The sequence below is a fragment of the Melanostigma gelatinosum genome (assembly GCF_949748355.1).
Source record: "Melanostigma gelatinosum genome assembly, chromosome: 11".
In the NCBI taxonomy this organism is placed as follows: domain Eukaryota; kingdom Metazoa; phylum Chordata; class Actinopteri; order Perciformes; family Zoarcidae; genus Melanostigma; species Melanostigma gelatinosum.
Window position 1 is genome coordinate 9,048,448 of NC_136644.1, and position 18,973 is coordinate 9,067,420.

Here is an 18,973-nt window from a genome sequence, read left to right on the forward strand (position 1 = left end):
GACCAACACACTCCTGACCTCCAAACGTCCTTTCACCTCTCCTCCACATGGCGAGCGCTCTCGCCGGCCGGCCGCCCTCGGCGCTGTGAAGTCCCAGCTGGTGTCCCGAAGCGAGCCAGAGACGTTCCATAGCACCATGCCCCGACATACCAAAGACTCTGCCACATTAGAGAGTTGGAGAGATACGAAATGAATCAGAGAAGTCAGAGTATAAAATGGCAGCTTGACTTTGATTTAATCAGAATCAGAACCAACTTTATTGGTACGCACAGAATTTGACTCCGGTTTTCACTTTGGTCTCAACGTACATACACAAGTTTCCAAATAAACAAGAAAAATATTTAAAAAAATAAAATGGATGTAAGTATAAATATGTAACGACTATGTACAATAAGATAGATATATATATATATATATATATATATATGCATGCGCAGATGAATTGCACTTGATCTCACACAGACACACACACAGGCTGTGTGTGTAGGGAGAGTCAAACAAGCTTGCTTTACATTAACCAAGCAGGATGTAGAACCGAGTTGCCATGGTGACCGCTTCCTATGGCCCAGCACCTGTTGTGTTTTTGTTTTGTCGAGTTTGTGTATTTGTGTGTGTGTGGATGGATGGATGCTTGTTGTTTTCTCTCTCTGCTTCAGCACTTTGGAGAATGTGATGATGATGATGTCAGGCTGACCACCTGTTGCTCTATCTCTGTCACATTGGGACACGCACACACTAGCATGCATGCATGAATATGTGTGGCATTCCTGAGCATTGACAAATGTCTTTACGAGACTATTTTTGCTTTAGTTTATTAGATGTCGCGAGCTGACTTCTAGTTTAAAATAATATAGGTGCATGAACTGCAGTGAACCAGATCTGTGAACATTTAGACACAGGAAACACTGAACCACACACACAATCACACTTCGGGGAGTTGATGGTACATTTATTTGCATCACAATTTGATGTGCAGCAAACATAGAGTGCTTAAATATGGGCTTGCATTCAAAAATAGAGAAGATGCAGGAGAAAATGCTAATAGTCCAGATGACATTTTGTTGCACTTTATCATAACAGGCATGATGAGCCCATGTGATATTAAATGTGACCTTTTGTCCAGCATGCAGTGATAGCAGTAATGATAGTTAAAAGGACCAGTGTAGGATTTAGGTGGATTGTATTGGAAGAAATTGAATATAATATTCATAATTATGTTTTAAAAATGATGATTCCGTCATGGTTCTACAGTAGCCCAGAAAGGACACACCAAACACTGGCTCTAGTGAGAGCCTTTTACATTGTTTACGTTACCTGAAGGCCACCGTAGTTTTCCACACGCTTGGCAAGGGAGGGGTGAGCAGAGACGTGCAACCTCACCGCTAGATGCCACTAAATCCTACACACTGCTCTTTTTAAGGTCATGTAATACGTCAATGATGGCCCTCGATTTTACAGAGGTACAAGTGTGTGTGAGAGAGAGATTAAGTACTCACCCAACAAAATCAAACTGCTAAAAGATATGACAAATCTGACTTTTCATCCATAATAAGTGTCATATTCAAGATATTCGAGATCTAATTCATTAGCTGTGTTTTGATATTCACTGTGCAGTGATTTATAATCATGTAGAGATGTCTGCTACGAGCATTATTTGTTTGAAAATAATCATTGCAGGAAAAAGTGTCATTAGTACAAAATGTGAGTCCTGCTGAAAAAAAGCTTCTTCTGTGTCGGGGGTCAGAAACGGTCTCAGAGGGTCTGTGGTGTTTTCCTCTGCTGCTCCTGCAGTGGCACAGAGTAACCACCAGGTGTCACCACTGAAGCGTCCAACGTTCACAATGCTTCAGCGTGAACATTTCACGAATGAGTGCCGCGTGTTTTAATTCATCATTCATTTTAAATAATTATGTCATTCTTTTTATTTGTTTAATTATTTCGCTTTTTTATTACCTGATCACTATTCTGCGAGTCAAAAGGTGGTAATGACTAAAGCTGAGATATTTCAATATTGGTATTTTATTGTTTTCTAGTCAGTTTGGACAGTCTAGTTACTGGTACTGACAGTACTTTGGTTACACAATAACCTCTTATTTTCATCACTAGTCAGTGTCCACCAGTGACCTCAGATTAATTGCGCTATCAGACCATTGGTGATTCATTTCAGTGATCATGATTAAAATAACTATTCTCTTTTAAATATCAACATGTAATTAAGTAAACTTATAGTTGACTGTTAATTACAAACAGATTACCACAATATTAGATTTGTATTCTGTGTGTATGTGTGACAGAGTTTGCTTTTGACAGAAAAAGGGAATCTGACAAAGTCTGATCTAATAAAAACCACATTTACATCCAGACACACTGTTTCCTCTGAGATTACATATTAGTAAAAAAAAATATGTGATACTTTATTTTATTCCCTACTAACTGTTGCATATCGCTATTTCTACTTGCTGTTAAATAATTCAATTATAATGGCTTTTCATTGAGTCCTACAACTGTCAACATGTGGGTTTGACGAGTCCAGCATTTAAAAAAAAAAATCTATAGAGATAAATTAATTGAATCACTTTTTAGAAGTAACTGGTGGTAAAAACAAACAAACGCATAGATTAGACCAGGTCTTGGTTTTATAGTAGTTCATTTATTGGTTAATTTGAAGACACAAAGGAGACATTTAATGATATTTACTGGATGTTGCTGTCAAAGTAATCTACAACACAAACTGTAATCAGTTCTTCACGGACGCTGTGGCGCTTGAGACAAAGCGGTGTCAAATGTTGACCAAAGGACTTTGACACAACAACAGTTGAAACTTCATCATTCATTCCCAGCTATCAGTGCATCCCACGGGCATTCATTCCTGCTTGATGAGGTCTGCTCTGCTTTACAGACCGGAAATACTGTTTATACTCGGCGATAGCAACGAAGATAACAGTCTTAATCATGCAACGGTTTGGTGAAAACCTCCCAAAAGTCCACCGCCTAAAGTTTGACTACCCCGGGACAGGAACTGTGTCCACCCCAATTTCCAAACGTATTGGCGGATTTAGCTGCGACAAGCTAACCACGGTTAGCTCGAATAAAGTCGGAAGTTGGGTAGTTGACCTTTCAAAACAAAAGCAAAAGAATGTTTTGCAAGGCAAGGCAGTAGTAAAATGCAGGAAATTGATTAATATATTAATTGAACGTGGTTCAATTAAAGGCAGCAGCAAACAGAAAGGTCTTCAATCTTGATTTAAATGAGCTGAGGGTATCAGCAGACCTGCAGCTTTCTGGGACTTTGTTCCAGATATGTGGAGCAGAAAAACTGAACGCTGCTTCTCCATGTTTAGAATTAGAATGATCTTACTTTGAAATTCCCAAACCGGATGTATTGTAATTGTTTGTTGGCCAACTTGACGATTAAGAGCAGGCTCCTCGGCTTCAGGGAGCAATATCAACTTTCCTATGAAATGATATTGAAGTGTCGCACACTGCCAGAGACAAGTCACGTTGAAGTAGCGTTAAACGCTCCGGTGAAGTTTATGGCGGATGGGATGAAAGCGCGACTCCAGCGACTCAGCTTGTTCAACATCAAACAAGAGCAGAAAGATGTAAGTTACGTTTAAAACGCGCTGTTGATTAATTTCTTTGCTGTGCTAACGTTAAGTGGTGAGTTAGCTCGTTAGCGTTCCCATTAGAAACCTGCCGTGAGCCAAGTTCAACAAGTTAGCTCTCGTTAACGTCAGGTAAGTTACACGACTTGTTACGCGACTCCAGCAGAATAGTCGGTAAGTTACATGTCTAGTATTGTTTTCCTGCACTCTGTAGTTTTAATACACGTTCTTTATTTAGCTAACTACACTATTCTTTATGTACAATGTGCCCGTTTGTTTGATAGTGAAAATACCAAGTGACCTTTAACATAGATGCTCTTATTTCTCCTAATTAACTGGAACGTTGTGAGACATCTGGCTACTGCAGTAGCTGGTCAAGAACCCGACCATAGCTGGTCAAGAACCCGACCATAGCTGGTTAAGAACCCGACCATAGCTGGTCAAGAACCCGACCATAGCTGGTCAAGAACCCGACCATAGCTGGTTAAGAACCCGACCATAGCTGGTCAAGAAAGGATGAGTGTAAACGTCATCCCTGAGGTTGCTGTATTTCTGCTGGCTGTATTTATTCAGGGTCACTTGTGTTTCTAGCATGTTTGATTTGGATGTACTGTTGGAAGCTAAAGAAAATGTATTTACAATAGATGTGCCAATTTTTTTTAACCTAACTTTAAAGTGTGGAGATTTAATTGTTTGTGCTTTGGTACTTTCTGTGGATGTTTATTTGACAGTTTATTGATAGTTAATTGAGTGGAGATTTTAATACAGCATGTACCGTCCGTCAGTCAGGTTTATTATTGTGTATCTGCTGCAAGCTGTAGTGTGTGCCTGTGGTGGGGGTCAGGACAAGACAGTCACCTTCACTGCTATTGGTTATATATTATGAGCTATAGTTAATTGGAGATTAAAAAACAACCCATTTTTAAGCAAACGTGGCAAAATAATGATAAGAAATACAAGTTTCCCAAATGTGAAGTCTTTCACAACATTTTTCACATTTCTTTTTAAACATTTCTAACCAGATAATTAGTTGATTCATGGAAAAAAGAATGTGCAGATTAATTGATTTAGAAAATGATCATGGGTAATTTTCTGAACAGTGTCATTTGTACCAGAGAACCCTGCTCAGTGCATCATCGCCCTCATAACGCACAGTGTTGCTCAACAGTCTACAATCATTCCAGTCACTAAATATGCCATTCTTCCTCAACTGGATGCTGTTAAAGCTGCTGCTCCTGTTAATCAGTGCTTTAATGTTGAATGTCCGACCCTCTGTAGAGTTGAGTACACGAAAATCCAGTCTGCTGAGCCGGTGTAAACACAAGCCAAATGTAGCTGTATGAGAGTGAGTCACGGCGATATCACCTCCACAAGCATTGTGCACACGCCAGGACTGACTCCTGGAAGAGGAGGCGTGAGTCACACGGTGCGTCTCCAGCTCTGAGGACCTCATAGCCTTGTCCTAAAGTGAGACTCAATGTCACCATTTCAACTGCAAAATATTGGGGAGAGAGTGGCCGTTTGTTCTCCCCCCCCCCGCCCCAGATTAAGCGATTGTTGTGATATAGTGTTAACTAACTATGTTGGAGGAGGGTGACATTCACTGGGTTTGAATGACTCGGCCATCTCCAGAATGACTTGACCGAAATAACTTCCTCACATACAAAAGCTGCCGTCCCTTCGGTATTTTAGATTTTGACAAAAACAAAATGTTGTCGAACAAAAGTGATTGGGGTTAATGATCACCCAAATTGTCCCAAGAGTGCTTGGAATCACGCTTTGTCTTCGTGCCATTCCCTCTTCTGGTAATCCCTCTGGTCTCGCATGCCTCTCCCTCCCTCTTCCTGTGACACGGTCTTTGTGGCACTTTTAACTTGAAACCAGCCTGTAAAACTGGAGGCCCCCTCTCTGTCTTCATGTAACTATCTGTCTGTCTTTGTATGTCCGAGCTGTTGCTCTTATTTGCCGAGCAGTCTGTCTTTGTTTTTGTTAATTTGACGTTTTTTTTGTTTTACCTGCCTCGCTAGTCATCCTGTCAGACTTTGAGCTCCACCTAACAATCTTCCTAGATGAGGACATTATCTGTGAGCCTCACTGACCTCATCGATTCTCAGCTGGGAGTTCATTGTGACTCAGCAGAGCACTTTTGACAACAAGCGCCAACATTGTGTCCTCGCTATCACATTTGAATGAGTTCATCATCTCCGCCTCGCTTCTTCGTCTTTGTGCTGTGAAGTGGCTCCTTAATCCCGAAAGAGGGATGTCAATGTGTCGGACTGCTTCACGACTACCCCCCCACCCCCCCTCACCCTTTTTCCTCTTTCTGTCTTTTCGTGCTTCACTTTCTGTCTTTTCGTGCTTCACTTTCTGTCAGTAATAGTTCTCGTCTGCCGGGTTGTTCCTCTGTACTTTGATCTTGTTGCTTCGCTCCACAAGACCCGGCCACATGACCATGGGAAGTGCAGAAGTGGGGCTTTTTCTTCTGTGGCTCGTCATCCCTGTTGTTGATGTTTCTAGGCCGGCTGCTGTGTGCTGTGTTCAGCCACATTCCTCTGTAACTTCTCATTTTTTTTATCAGTTGAACAATTCATTCAGGCTCGTGTTGTAGATCTGACCTACAAAGTATTTTGATTACGGTGGTGCGTTAGAGTAATTTGTCGATTCATGTCTTTTCATTCATTAATGCAGATCATTAACCAGATACTAAGATAGTTTTGAGCAACTAAAGTTGGTGATTCTATAAATGAGTGATTAGGAATGGGACCATACAGCATTCTGTCACGGATCGCTGTAAAAACACAATAAGTTGGTCGAGGTTTGTTATCATTGGGATGATCGTGAATGTCCTCCATGAGTGACTTGAAAAAGCTGTCCAGCTCACTGACTTGGTAGAAAAGTGGAGCCTGGTTTGTGATTTATTCCCTGATTGTGATTAGATTGTTTGGTTGGTTGTTTTTCACAACAGAGAAAGAAAGACGCGTGTCCCGTCTGATTTCGTGCAAATATTTGTTTCTTACCAAAATGTAAGGTAAAGTGATTCAAGTTTATTAAGAATTTTAAGCATATTTTGATGATTGTGGGGATAATATTGTGAATCACAATTATTCTTGCCGGGATAATGGTGACATGAAATTTCAATTTTCACAGCGTGTCATGTTGGTGTTAAGTAGAGATGTCTTGGTCGACAATAGAGGTGTTGTTTTGTCTTGAATCTTTGTTGAGCAAACTTCTTGTTACATCCGCCTGCTGCTGTTTCATAAATGTGGGAACTGCTGACGTCCCTCAGCCGTGTGAGAGGGGAACTAGATGCTTCAGAAAGAGCAGAGAATACATTTATTTTTGTAATAATGCTAACTGACTATGTCCTTCATGTGATTTCCTCCCCTTTTGACCTTTTTGCTCTCTTCGACAAACACTGAAAAGTTAATTTTGTTTATTGCACAGAGTCGCAGCTTCTCTTTTACCCACTTGTACTTGTGTAACTTCCTTCTTTTGGAGGTCAACACAACAGTAGTCCTATTTAGTTCTGGTTCGGCGGGAGGCAACATGCTTTTTCAGCGTTGCTCCTCTGCGAGAGGCCAAGTTTGCTGGTCACAGCCCGAGGCTGTGTCCCACCGCCTTCCTGTCTGAGATCATGTACATGTCGCGCTGAACAAGATGCCGTGTGTCTGTGGCTCACACTGCTCTCTGAGCAGCAAACTCTCTCGCTCCGCCCTTCAGTGCTCTCAATCCAGAACTCCAGATCAGATGTGAAAAGGGGGGAAGTATTGGAATAAGAAATCCAGGAGTGCACGACATATGACGATGATGTACAAAAAAATGCGTCTGCTTGCATTCATCATGGTTGGAGAGATCCCTAACCTTACTGTTAGTGACTAAACTGCCATTGCTTAGAAACAGTTAATTGGTTTCAATTATCACAGAAACTGAATACGTTTCTTGAAGGCTGGGACAAACTATTATTTTCATTGTCTGTTTAATATGCAGGTTGTTTCCTCTATATGTCATCTCATCTGTGGAATGTAAAAAACTTGTGCGAAAAAAAGCCCATTTTAATTTTAAGAGACGCTATCAGCTAATGCTGCTATTTTTGCTTGAAAAATGACTCAAATTCCGGCGCCAAAGTGTCCTAAACGTGCATTCTCTCTACTGTCCATCAGGGGGCGACTCCTCTGGTTGTAATGAGTTTATGGTCTCAATCTCTAGTTTCAAGTCTTCTTCAATACAGCATGATGTTCATTTAATAAATTATGGTTCATTTAGAGTCAAATAGACCATAAAGCAGAGTATGCTTTAGGGCGGGCTTACTGTGATTGACAGGTCGCTGCCAGATCCATATAGGGCGTCACTGCTCCGCAGTCCAAATATGGTAACTTTCGTTGACTGGTTGCAAAAAAAACAAGATGGCGACAGCTGAAATGGCAAATTCTAGGCTTCAAAACCACAGTCCACAAACCAATGGGTGACGTCACAACAAATAAGTCCACTTCCTATGTACAGTCCTTCCTCCAATTATTGATCAGCTGGTGTGTTTGAGCATTGTTCATACAGATGCGTGTTTGAACTGAAAATGCATTAAGACGGTAGTAGAGACTATGACGTCATCATGCTGAGCACAGCAGAGGGGCTGAAATGAGAAAAGACTGGACCAGTATAATGTGAGAAAACAAATCCTCCTCTGTACGTTCCGCGTCCTTAAAGACGGGAGTGAGAGGAGAGGGACACGTTAGGACTAAACGTGTCTGTTGGTTGAAGTGGTTCAGAGAGTCGAGCAGTGAAAGCAGAAGGAGGAGGAAGGGGTAGATTTAGGGGGGGGCATCAGCAAAACAGAGAGAGGTCTGTTGGTCGTGGACAGATAGCAGACTCCACTGTCATGCCAGAGTGATTGAAAACAAGTAGACACTAGGAGCACGTTGGGAGAGGAGAACAGTGAGAAAAGCAGCGATCAAACAGGTGAAAGACGATCCGCATTCAAATGAAAATAAATGTTGCATTAAATAGGTTTGGGCAACGCAATGAACACATTTAGACCTGGTCACGGGCTAAATGTGTCATTGGTTTTTGCTTATTACGTTTTTTTTTTATTGAAGTGATTCAAATATCTCCCTCTTCAAGCATACAAGGGTTGTGGGAAATAGAAAGTTGTGTGGTGTAATGCAGTATTTATGGTTCAAAACTCTGCAGTTTTGCTGTCATTGCTTGGTATGTTGTCAGTGGATAGGACGCATACATCTGCTACAGTATCAGTGGTAAACATGATGTCTTCCGGTTGTCCGTCCGTGCGTATGTTTATTCTCGTGAACGCAACATCTCGATCTCATCAAGTTTGGCACAAATGTCCAGCTGGACTCATGAATGACCGGATTACAATTTAGTGGTCAAGGGTCGCTGTGACCTCACAAATCACATTTTGACATGGATCCATAGTTCTTCCAAGGCATCAAAACAATAACCTCCCAAAAATGCAGTCTGTGCATAATTGTGATAGTCATCAAGAGATGACATGCACCTGCTTTGTTAGTTTTTAAAGGGTTATTAGGGGATTGAATTAGTCTCACGTTATATTTTGGCGACCATGAAATATTTTCATTTTTCAAGATATAGTCACGCTATTTACGGCTTCCACTTCTTGATTCAGATTATTTTCGAAATATCAGCGTATCCACTGTGGGAACATGATGTGGATCTTTATGTCCCATGTAGCCATTGTTGAAAAGCATATCCAACAGAGAAAGCAACAGTAAATCCCACTGTGTGTTTATATTTGGTGCCATGTGAGAGGCCCTTATCTTGAAGACATGGATAGTTTATAAAAAGCTGCGCTCAGATATGTCATAATAAAAAGTCAAATGTAGAAGCTGCAACAGTTCCCTCTTATCCCGAGTTGTTTAACTGTACTCCCATGAATATAAATATACAGAGGCAAAGGAAGAGGGGCCTGGAAGACTTCCTGGTAGCTTCTAAAAACATGTAATGACACAGAGACGTACACAGACACACATCAGTCAGGGAACACATCCATTGGCTGTTTGCCAGTAAACTAAGGCCCAGAGGTACCAGTTCTGAGATTTAAGTTCATGGTTGAACTCGGCACCATCTCTTTCTTTTCCTTTATCGACTCCTTTTCTCTGTTTATATCTCACTCCACCCCTCCTTTTCTATTCTGTTGACACAAAAGGTCCGCCGGTCCAGTGTTTGTTGTGAGAGGTTGAATGTTTTATGTCCCGACCGCAGCTTATAACGAGTCACGGGTACAGAGAGCCTGTGTTAAACTGCTCAATTATTAAAGACCAGAGTATTGATGAGCTCCAACGTTAGCGTTTCTTCATTCACTACCTTTTTTAAACGGCCTCTCCCCCTGCTCTATAATAATTATAATAATAAATCAAACTATACTTATCTGTGCCGGAGTGTTGGTCACGTGCTAACAAACCATCCAGGCTACACAGCGTCACGTGTCACTTTACAATTCAACCCTAGGAAGTATTCACAGAGGGCAGACTTTAGTGCGTCTTCCACACCCTTTTAATTTGTTTATGTTCAAGAGTAACTGCACACTTAAACATGTTTGTTTTTTAAACTATAAGCTAACTTGTATGTATGCATATATGTATATATATATGCATATATGTATATATATATATGTATATACTGTGATGAAATGCATCAATGCCGGTGGAAATATTGACATTTCTTACCAAATATCAGAACATTCTGCTGTGAAAAAGGTCTATTGGCGATCACTCCCAACAACTTCAGCGATGTCCAATCCGTTAACTGAACTGTGCAAGTGTGCAGAGCCCTTAAATGATTGGATTATTGTTGATCATGATGATGTTTTTGGTTTGCAATATCTGAATCTGTAAAGCAAATACAGCTGGTAATGGAGTGGAGGGAAAAGTATCACATTTCCTTCACATTTCCTTCTGAATTGTAGAGTGGAGCATCTCCACATTGTGCTGCTATTTTGAGACGCTTCTTCTTGCCGACGCACTCGTTCAGAGCAGCACAGTGGAACATAATGAGGCTGTTATTGTTTTGACACAAGAACAAGAGTGAGCGAAGCTCCTGCCGAGGCACGACGCAGCAGGACCCGGCCTGAAGAGTCAGGTGTGGTACGTCACCAACAATGTGACTCAACCACTGCTTCTGCTTCGCTCGTCTTCTTCCTCGTTCTCTGTTCCGTGGTCTGCTTCCCTGCCAGCGCTCTGCTGCCAGCTGCGCTCACAGCAGAGCGCTGCAGGGAAGGACGTGCAGGCCGACCCCGGAAGGGATTTCGCCTTTGGATTTTGGATTATTGCAGAAAATAAACCCTGTGTCAAACAAAAAAAAAGTATGATACTTGCATGTTTTGTTCAGCGAGATAATCTTCACATGATGTGCTAACACCACTTTTATGATTTTAGAAGCGTGAATACAATCGGCAGTAGTAAAAATCATAAACAGGCCTATAAAGGAACAACACCACAGCCACATGACTTGGAGGACGAGTGTTCTCGTGAGGACGCTTTGTAGTCTCAGTCAGCTGCCTTATTAAACACATTCATGAGAGGGGTATTTACTGACGTGAACAAAACGTTACAATCTCTGAAGCTTGTGTTAACCGCAGACCTTCTGTCAGGCATCTATAGAAAATCCAATTTCCTTTGCGACGAGTGCAAAAACATCTTCATTTTAGGATTGAAGGACTCATTCCTGCAGTACTCCAGAAGTGTGTTTGCAGACAAAGGTTATAGCCGACTTGTATGTTGTTTTTGTGGATGATGACAATGACGTATTTTTGTTGCATCATATCTTTTATCTATCGTTTGTTTCATTAAATTGATAAAAGTACCACAGATTCTTTCTATTCCCTGACCTTCCTGCTTTATTTATCATGATGAACTCTCCATGCCCGTGGTACACAAACACAGCTGTGGGCCTTTAAATGGACGGGCTCCCTCATACATCTCTTGTCTCATTTCCTCATTAACTCCATCCTCCTTTACGTTGTCTTCATGCCAGTGTAACAGCCACAGGATTGGGGTAACGACCATTACCTCAGCAAGGGGAAGCAGTCAGTGATCTGAGCACCCAGCCTGGGAAACTAGGAGATGTGGGTGTGCAGTGTTTGTGGGAGTGCAGTGTGCAGTGGGAGATTATTGCAGTAAAGTGTGTTGTTGTCATTTTAACATTATGATGCGAGTGTACGTTTCTTTCTCTTTAAATAAACTGAAGTTGACGCACAATCGCACAACAAGAATGCAAACTTCCTACTTCTACTCACCCTGAGTTCTAGTGATGTATATTTACATAGAGGAAGTCTTATTAGGTAGTGGCCTAGGAAATGCTGATGAATTTGTGAAGACATTAATCATGTCTGTCAAAGTAGAAAACTCGGTAAATGAGTAAAGATAGATGTGTTCGGCTTGCTTTTTTTGCAGGAATAACCACTCACTGAGAGACACTGAGCTGCAGTCCGCCTCTCTGCGGTCAATCAGCTGTTTTGCTGGCGCTGGATGAGAGGGAGGCTTTTACTCTCTATGTTGTCCTTTAGTTACTGTGTTGATGTTGCGACTGCTGCCAACTATCAGCAGAATTCTACAAGTCACCAATGTCCCCGCTGTGTCCAGCAGAGACGAGATCTCAGTCGGTGTGTTTGTAACAAAACACAATGAGGGCCATGATCGTAATCCGAGGTTATCCGGCTTAAAGGTCCACAGAGTTTTTACTCTGTCATCATATTCTCATTTTGGTTGCAGCGACAGCTCAAAAGACATTGGTTGGATGTTAGAAAAATTCACTCGAGGCCAATGTAAAAATCACTAAATGGGACATTTATTCTTGCAAGAAGGAGACAGAGTTGATTCACAAACAGGTTATGCAGCAAGGCTGCTCAGAGGTCTGTCTCTGAGTTCCTGATATATATATATATATATATATATATATATATATATATATATATATATATATATATATATATATATATATATATATATCACACACATACTTACAGATAACACACTTTTGGACAATTCGTTCTGTTAAAGGGTCACATTATCCTAATCGGTATATACTGACGCGAACACAACAGATTGACTATCTTCCCTTGATGCCCGGTCATAAGTAAACAAACAGATGAGATAGACAACTAAGACTGTGAATGCTGCTCTTAACACAGCTGAGAAAGCTTGTGTGAAGATTGGTTCATACATGGACACAGATTGTATGGAACCAGCTGCTTAGATGACAGTGGCTAAACAAAAACATTATTTAAGTTTTTCCAACATTGGATTTCATTCTTTTTTTCAGCTACTGTATCATTACTTATCCACTGCAAAACAATCGTGTGAAATGGCAGTGAGCCGCAGTCATAGTCAGACAATGCACACCTGCACCTTTTGGCTGAATGTTACTGTATTCCCTGCAGACTGACTCAGTGAGTCACATTAAACCACGATTGTGGTGCATCTGAATGATCAGTGTCTGCTATCAAACCAATATTGATCACGACGATGGATAACAGAATTGGTTTATTGCCGCAAGAGTAACTTAGTAACTGTATCAAGCTGACCAACAGCCCAGCTTTTCAAAATAAACTTCCGTCTCCACAGGAAACTACTCCGTTGGGTTTAGGGAAAGATTGTCGTTTGGGTTCAAATAACCACAGATTTGCCGTGGTTCGTCATGGAAAGAGTGCTTGCCGAAAATGTTTTTTGTGTGTCAGTGAGAGCCCTGAGTTACGGTTCATTTGTTCTAGGCTGTCCTCATTTAACCCCTCAGCATCCACTCATCTGCAGAAGTTAAACCCGGGTTCAAGAGAACAGGGACACATCTGCATCGCGAAGCGGAGAAATAACCATGTTGCGGAATACTTTGGACCTCGATTTTCTGCACACCAAGAGGATAGATGTAGCATCAAGGGAATGCTCTTTAGTGTGTGTGTGTGTGTGTGTGTGTGTGTGTGTGTGTGTGTGTGTGTGTGTGTGTGTGTGTGTGTGTGTGTGTGTGTGTGTGTGTGTGTGTGTGTGTGTGTGTGTGTGTGTGTGTGTGTGTGTGTGTGTGTGTGTGTGACTAATGAATGGCCCAGTCTGAACATGAATATCCAGGAAGCCGGACATGAGCAACAAAGCCTTCTCTGCCGCTCTGCTCTGTGTCCGATGCCTGCTTGAATCTGTGAAGTCTGAAAATGAGTATTTACATAGATTATATAAACTGCATTCACAGCCAAGTAATACAAAATCAGTATAATACATAACCTCTGTATACATTGCAGTTTCCTGGATGGCAGTGTGTGTGTGTAGTTTCCACTCGTCATGCTCCACTTATTGATGACCAAACGGCTGCATCCTGACTGCTGGATCCATTTGGGATGTCAGCCAGGGGCTGAAAACACAGCTGTGGTTGTCTCTACTGTAATGCAACTGCAATTGTTAATATCAATGGAGTTGATATAAAAAGACGTTCAGCTGCTGAGGAAACAAACAGACAGCGTTGCTTGTGTCCTGCTGTTTATTCCTGCCGTGCATCATCCCAGGATGAAAGAGACTAAAGCCCCCTGACATTCTTTCCACGTCTGTGGACTTGTATCGATCGTCCTGATGCACCACAGCTCCGTCCATGCCACCATTGAGGGTCCGCGTTGATCTGGCTGGCACCAACTGAACTGGAGCGTGGCAGAAAACTGGAGTATGCGCACGAGTACAGTCCGCGCTGTCCCAAATTTTGGGCTGCGTCTGCACAGGGTCCGTGTGGACATGGGCGGATGACGGCATCTACGTCACGCAGACTAAAGCGGACTCTAGCGGAGGCAGACAGTGTTATCTGTTTTCGCCGAGATTGCAATAATCAATTAAAGTTGAGAATTTCACAGTGAAACGGTCAGTGTGTAAAACATATGCACGGTTAAGTAAGTCATGCGTTTCACAACACTGTAAAATGCTCCCTTTTCTGGAATTCATTTCGCAAAAGCTTCTGGGTTGTTATGTCATTGGACGGACAATTGCTAATCACTTTGAAATTTAACTGCAGCCACATTGCAAAAGCTTTGAAGACTCATTCCATTTTCAGCTTGGAGTCTGTTCTTATCGTTTATGTACAGAATAATTCGATTAAAAACTAATTTAATATGCTGCAGCTAGTTTTATGTTTATTTATAATTCATTTATAGCACTAGGTAGAGTGCTCTCAGTGCACTGTGGCTGATTTAATTAATCTAAAGATAACATGCAGATTTTGTTTTTTCCCCGGTCGACTAATTGTTTGGTTTGAAGAGTAGGTCGACTTTCAGTCTTTGGTTGACTACAGCCCGAGTTTATTTAGCGAGCGGTCGGAGGAAAAAAGGAAAGGAGGGGTCAGGAGGAAAGGAAAGAAGGGAATCAAATAAAAGGAGAGTGAGTACAAAGCCTGCTTCAAGATGGTCCCAATTCGGCTCCTTTTCCACACACACCGTCACAAGGGCGGCTCCATTTCAGGGAACAGTGACACAGGTGGCAGGTGAGCTCATGGTGAGGTGAAGAGAATCAGTAGGTAGTTAGTGTTTATGCACTATTGCTTCTGTAGGCAGCCACCTGTTCATGGATGTGTGCCATGAGCATCCAGTCTAACACAAAATGAAGAGGGCGGATATTGATTATTACAGTACCTGGAGAAAGACTTCTACTGTGGCAATGGATGTGACGGTACTGTGAACCGTTTTAGCCTTTGTTTGACATTAGGTTTAGTACACTATGCCAATTAGTTAGCAGGAACTTGAATACAGTAGTGTGCATGTTAACTGGGTCAAAATCTGTGCACTGGCTCAGTTTATGCTCCACGACATCATCTTGATAGAGGTTCAGATCCATGTACGCAGTGAGTTTGGAAACGTTCCTTTTGTTGATCAGGAAAATTACTGATCGCTGCGTGTTGCGCAGTTTCACCTTTACTGTAGGGTTCATTGTTTTATCATGGGCTCCAAAAGTTCTCACGGTGATTTTTTTTTTTTAATGTTCAAATGGATGTGATACTCATTAGGCACTGTGACGCAACTGTTTTATCACAGTAGTTTCAAGTTCCTATCTCCTGCTTGCTGTCCCTCCAGGTTCCTGAGATCATCAGTACGTTGAGGCAGGCCGGGAAGAGCTCGGCGCGCAGCGATGACATCACTTCCACCAAAACGTCCTCTGGAGGCAACGACCCCCCCGAGACATGTCGCTCGTCTCTCTCAGCGAAGGCGACCTCCGCGGTGCCCTCTGCTGCCCTGTCTCCGACAGCCTTTTCCAAGAAGTTCGAGGTGCTGTTTTGCGGCCGCGCGAGTGTCGCTCACAAGAAAGCCCCCCCCGCCCTGATCGACGAGTGCATTGAGAAGTTCGGCCAGCTGCATGGCTCGGGGGCGAGCGACAAAGGAGGGAATGGCGCTGGGTTGGCGGGCGGGCTGAGGAGGGCATTGAGCTTTCAACCCAACGGACTCGAGAGCGGCGACGTCGGTAACGGTGCTGCGGGGAGCCCAACCGCCGGGAAGCGACCCGTCATGTTCAAAAGAGACCCCAGCTTCCCCTGTCTGCAGGCCCTGGATGAGAATGGACTCTCACCTGAGATCTCTCACACCAACACGACTGAGGCACACACCCACTCTGCTGGAGTCCAGCCCACCAGCCTGCAGGAGAACAGGACCATGCTGTTTACGGTAATTCTCATGAACGGACACGCATGCTACCACTAGCAAGTATGCTCTAATTACTCCCATTTTTATTCTCTTTGACAGATAGAACCCATCACAATACTTACAGTACTTCCCAAGAAATCAAACTAATTCTCGACTGGGGTCCGGTCAAAAGTAGTGAGTTAGGAGTAGGGTTGGGTACCGAAAAACGATGCCGGTATGGAACCGGTTCCTATACGTCCGGTACCTACCGGACCGAAACGTAACGCAGATTTCGGTGCCTCCTTTCGGTGCCTGAGCCGATTGAAATACTTTTTTGACACTACTCTGATGACTCCGTCCTGGCAGCAGGACTCGGTCCTCCGCTCCTCACTCATAGTATTATTACAACGGGGTACTTAGCGCTGCCGCTCATAAGCACAACAACACAGGCACGCGAAAGCTTCTTCTTCTCCTCCTTTGAGGTGTACTGGCGGTTGGCAAACAACGAATTGGTGCATTACCGCCACCAACTGGTAAAATAAAATAAGTCATGAGACGTGTCGTATTTTGCCAGAGAAGGAAAATATGCTCATATTTCTGCAAAATAATTGCTGAAATTTGAAGCTGTAGTGTGTGTACAGAGTGTGTGTTTTGTATTTATTTATATTTATTTAAGTACACTGTAAACTGTTAACAGTTAACATATTGTTCATAGTTAAAAAGTTTGAAGCTGTAGTTTGAAGCCAAGTGTTTTGTATTTATAGTATACTTTAAACAGTTAATATATTGTTCAATTTGAAGAAAAAAGTATCGGTTCAGGCACCGTTTAGGCACCGGTATCGTTTTAAAAGTATCGTTTTAGCACCGGTATCGGAAAAAACCCAAACAATACCCAACCCTAGTTAGGAGTCGGTCAATGGCAGGACAAAACAGGCAATAAAAGGTGCTTTAAAAAACAAAGTGTGAGTTACCGCAACCATGAGCATGCAGTCATGATTGGGCCCCCAAAATATTATGCAGTTTGCTGCAACAGAATGCATGATTAGCTGTGGACAGACACAGAGGTGCATATTCACTCACTCACACACTTGACTGGTCGCATGATCCCCGTGCAGTAGACAATAATAATCTGTCGCACATTCATTTTCACGTACAACCTATTAGAAAAACAGCACACTGCTTCCCAGACAGACTCTCTTTCGTGTGACTTCTTCCGGCTCACACACACGATGGTTTTCTCAGATGTCTTTGTTGAGAATAACAAGAGAAGTGCTGTAAAGTGCAATTTTGGATCCCCTGAATAACAAGTCCTCACACTCTCACCTAAACGACAGAGAAAAACAAATAAATCTCCTAATGACTCAGCAAGAGAAAGTACTGACTGCTGTTTAAAAAGAGCTTAGTCACACTCCCCTTCCTCACCTTTATGTGGCCTCAGTGACTCTGCTGCCAACAGCTTTCCTGTTTGTCCCACAGACAGGAAATGTGACCGCTGGCACAGGAACCACCAGGGCCTGCTGCTGTCCCTCAGGACATACAGACTTGTTATTGACACTGATGCATGCTGCTGACATGGGTAGTTGACAGAATGACCTCATCATAGTGACATCAGTTTTTCCATTTATTTATATTATATTTAGGAATTTATCGTAAGTTGCGATAAACAAAACACTCAATAAGATTGAGCGTGATGAATTTACAATATCACGAGTGAAGTGAAAAACAGGAATTATGAAGTTGGAAAGAAGAGATGCATTCAATGTTGCTATTTATTACATTTTTTAATTTATGCTGGGAGACTAGGGCTGGGCGATATGGCCTAAAAAAAAAATCTCCGATTTTTTTACAAAAAATCCGATTCACGATTTAAATCGATTTTTTTCCCCCAAATTTTTTTGCAGATGACAGAAGCTGTTGAAAACAATTTTTTCTTTTATTTTGTGATGATTTTCCCAAGTAGGTTGATAAAAATAAAGTGCAAACAAAACCTGAACATTGTAGAAAGGTGCCTGTAGTATACAAAAAGTATTTGGTCACTCTTTTGTTTGCCTGAATCATTTAAATATAAAATTTAATTAAACATAACATTAAATGGCATTAAATAGTAGCCTTCCATTGTAAACAACTGTGCAAATGTAACTTTTTACAGTAAGCTTTTCTAACTGAATACACTGATACAAACACAGCATGAAATAAAATGTATATGACCCTTTAACATTCACATTTTCAAAAGTGCAACATCTGATCTAACATCAACATAACATATTTTGCACAGTAAATAAGTGCATGTAAACAAAATCAAGTGCATTCACAACATAACCAACAGTATTAAACAGTAGTGCATGTTTTTTCTAAATATTTTTTGCCAGGAAGACAAGCCTGTCTACTACCTCTGGCTTCAGGCATGCACGGTGGCATGTAACAATGCCCCCCCCCACACACTGAAAAGCCTCTCAGAGGGGGCACTTGTAGCTGGCACAGAGAGGTATTTCTTTGCTAAAGTACTTAGCCTTGGAAAGTTAAGTTGGTGACGCTTCCACCAGTCAAGTGGATCGGTGTCTGGGTCAACCTGCTGGACCACAGGTCAGTTGTTGCGGAGTAGAATGACATCCCCTCCAGCTCCGCAGAGATCCTTTGGCGTGTACTATTGTACAGCCGAGGCAAGGCAACGTCAGAAAAATGTTTACGGCTTGGTAGCACGTACCTGGGGTCCAAAGCTTTGAGACGGTGAATAAACCCCGGCTTTTCCACGGTGTATATGGGC

General features: G+C 42.2%; 2 protein-coding genes across 6 annotated transcripts in view; one reads left to right on the forward strand and one right to left on the reverse strand.

Moving 5' to 3' along the window:
- The window catches only part of rpl9 (ribosomal protein L9), a 337,328-nt gene that overhangs the window by 139,944 nt on the left and 178,411 nt on the right, over nt 1-18,973 (reverse strand). The window lies entirely within an intron of this gene.
- tbc1d1 (TBC1 (tre-2/USP6, BUB2, cdc16) domain family, member 1) overlaps nt 1-18,973 on the forward strand; it is a 44,776-nt gene that overhangs the window by 1,902 nt on the left and 23,901 nt on the right. For 4 of the 5 annotated variants that reach the window (XM_079278346.1, XM_079278345.1, XM_079278347.1 and 1 more), the window contains exon 3: nt 15,667-16,251. In XM_079278346.1, coding sequence (XP_079134472.1) covers nt 15,667-16,251 — 585 coding nt within the window. Of the gene's footprint in view, nt 1-3,480; nt 3,603-15,666; nt 16,252-18,973 lie in introns of those variants that run through there. The other variant, XM_079278349.1, reaches the window with a different exon arrangement.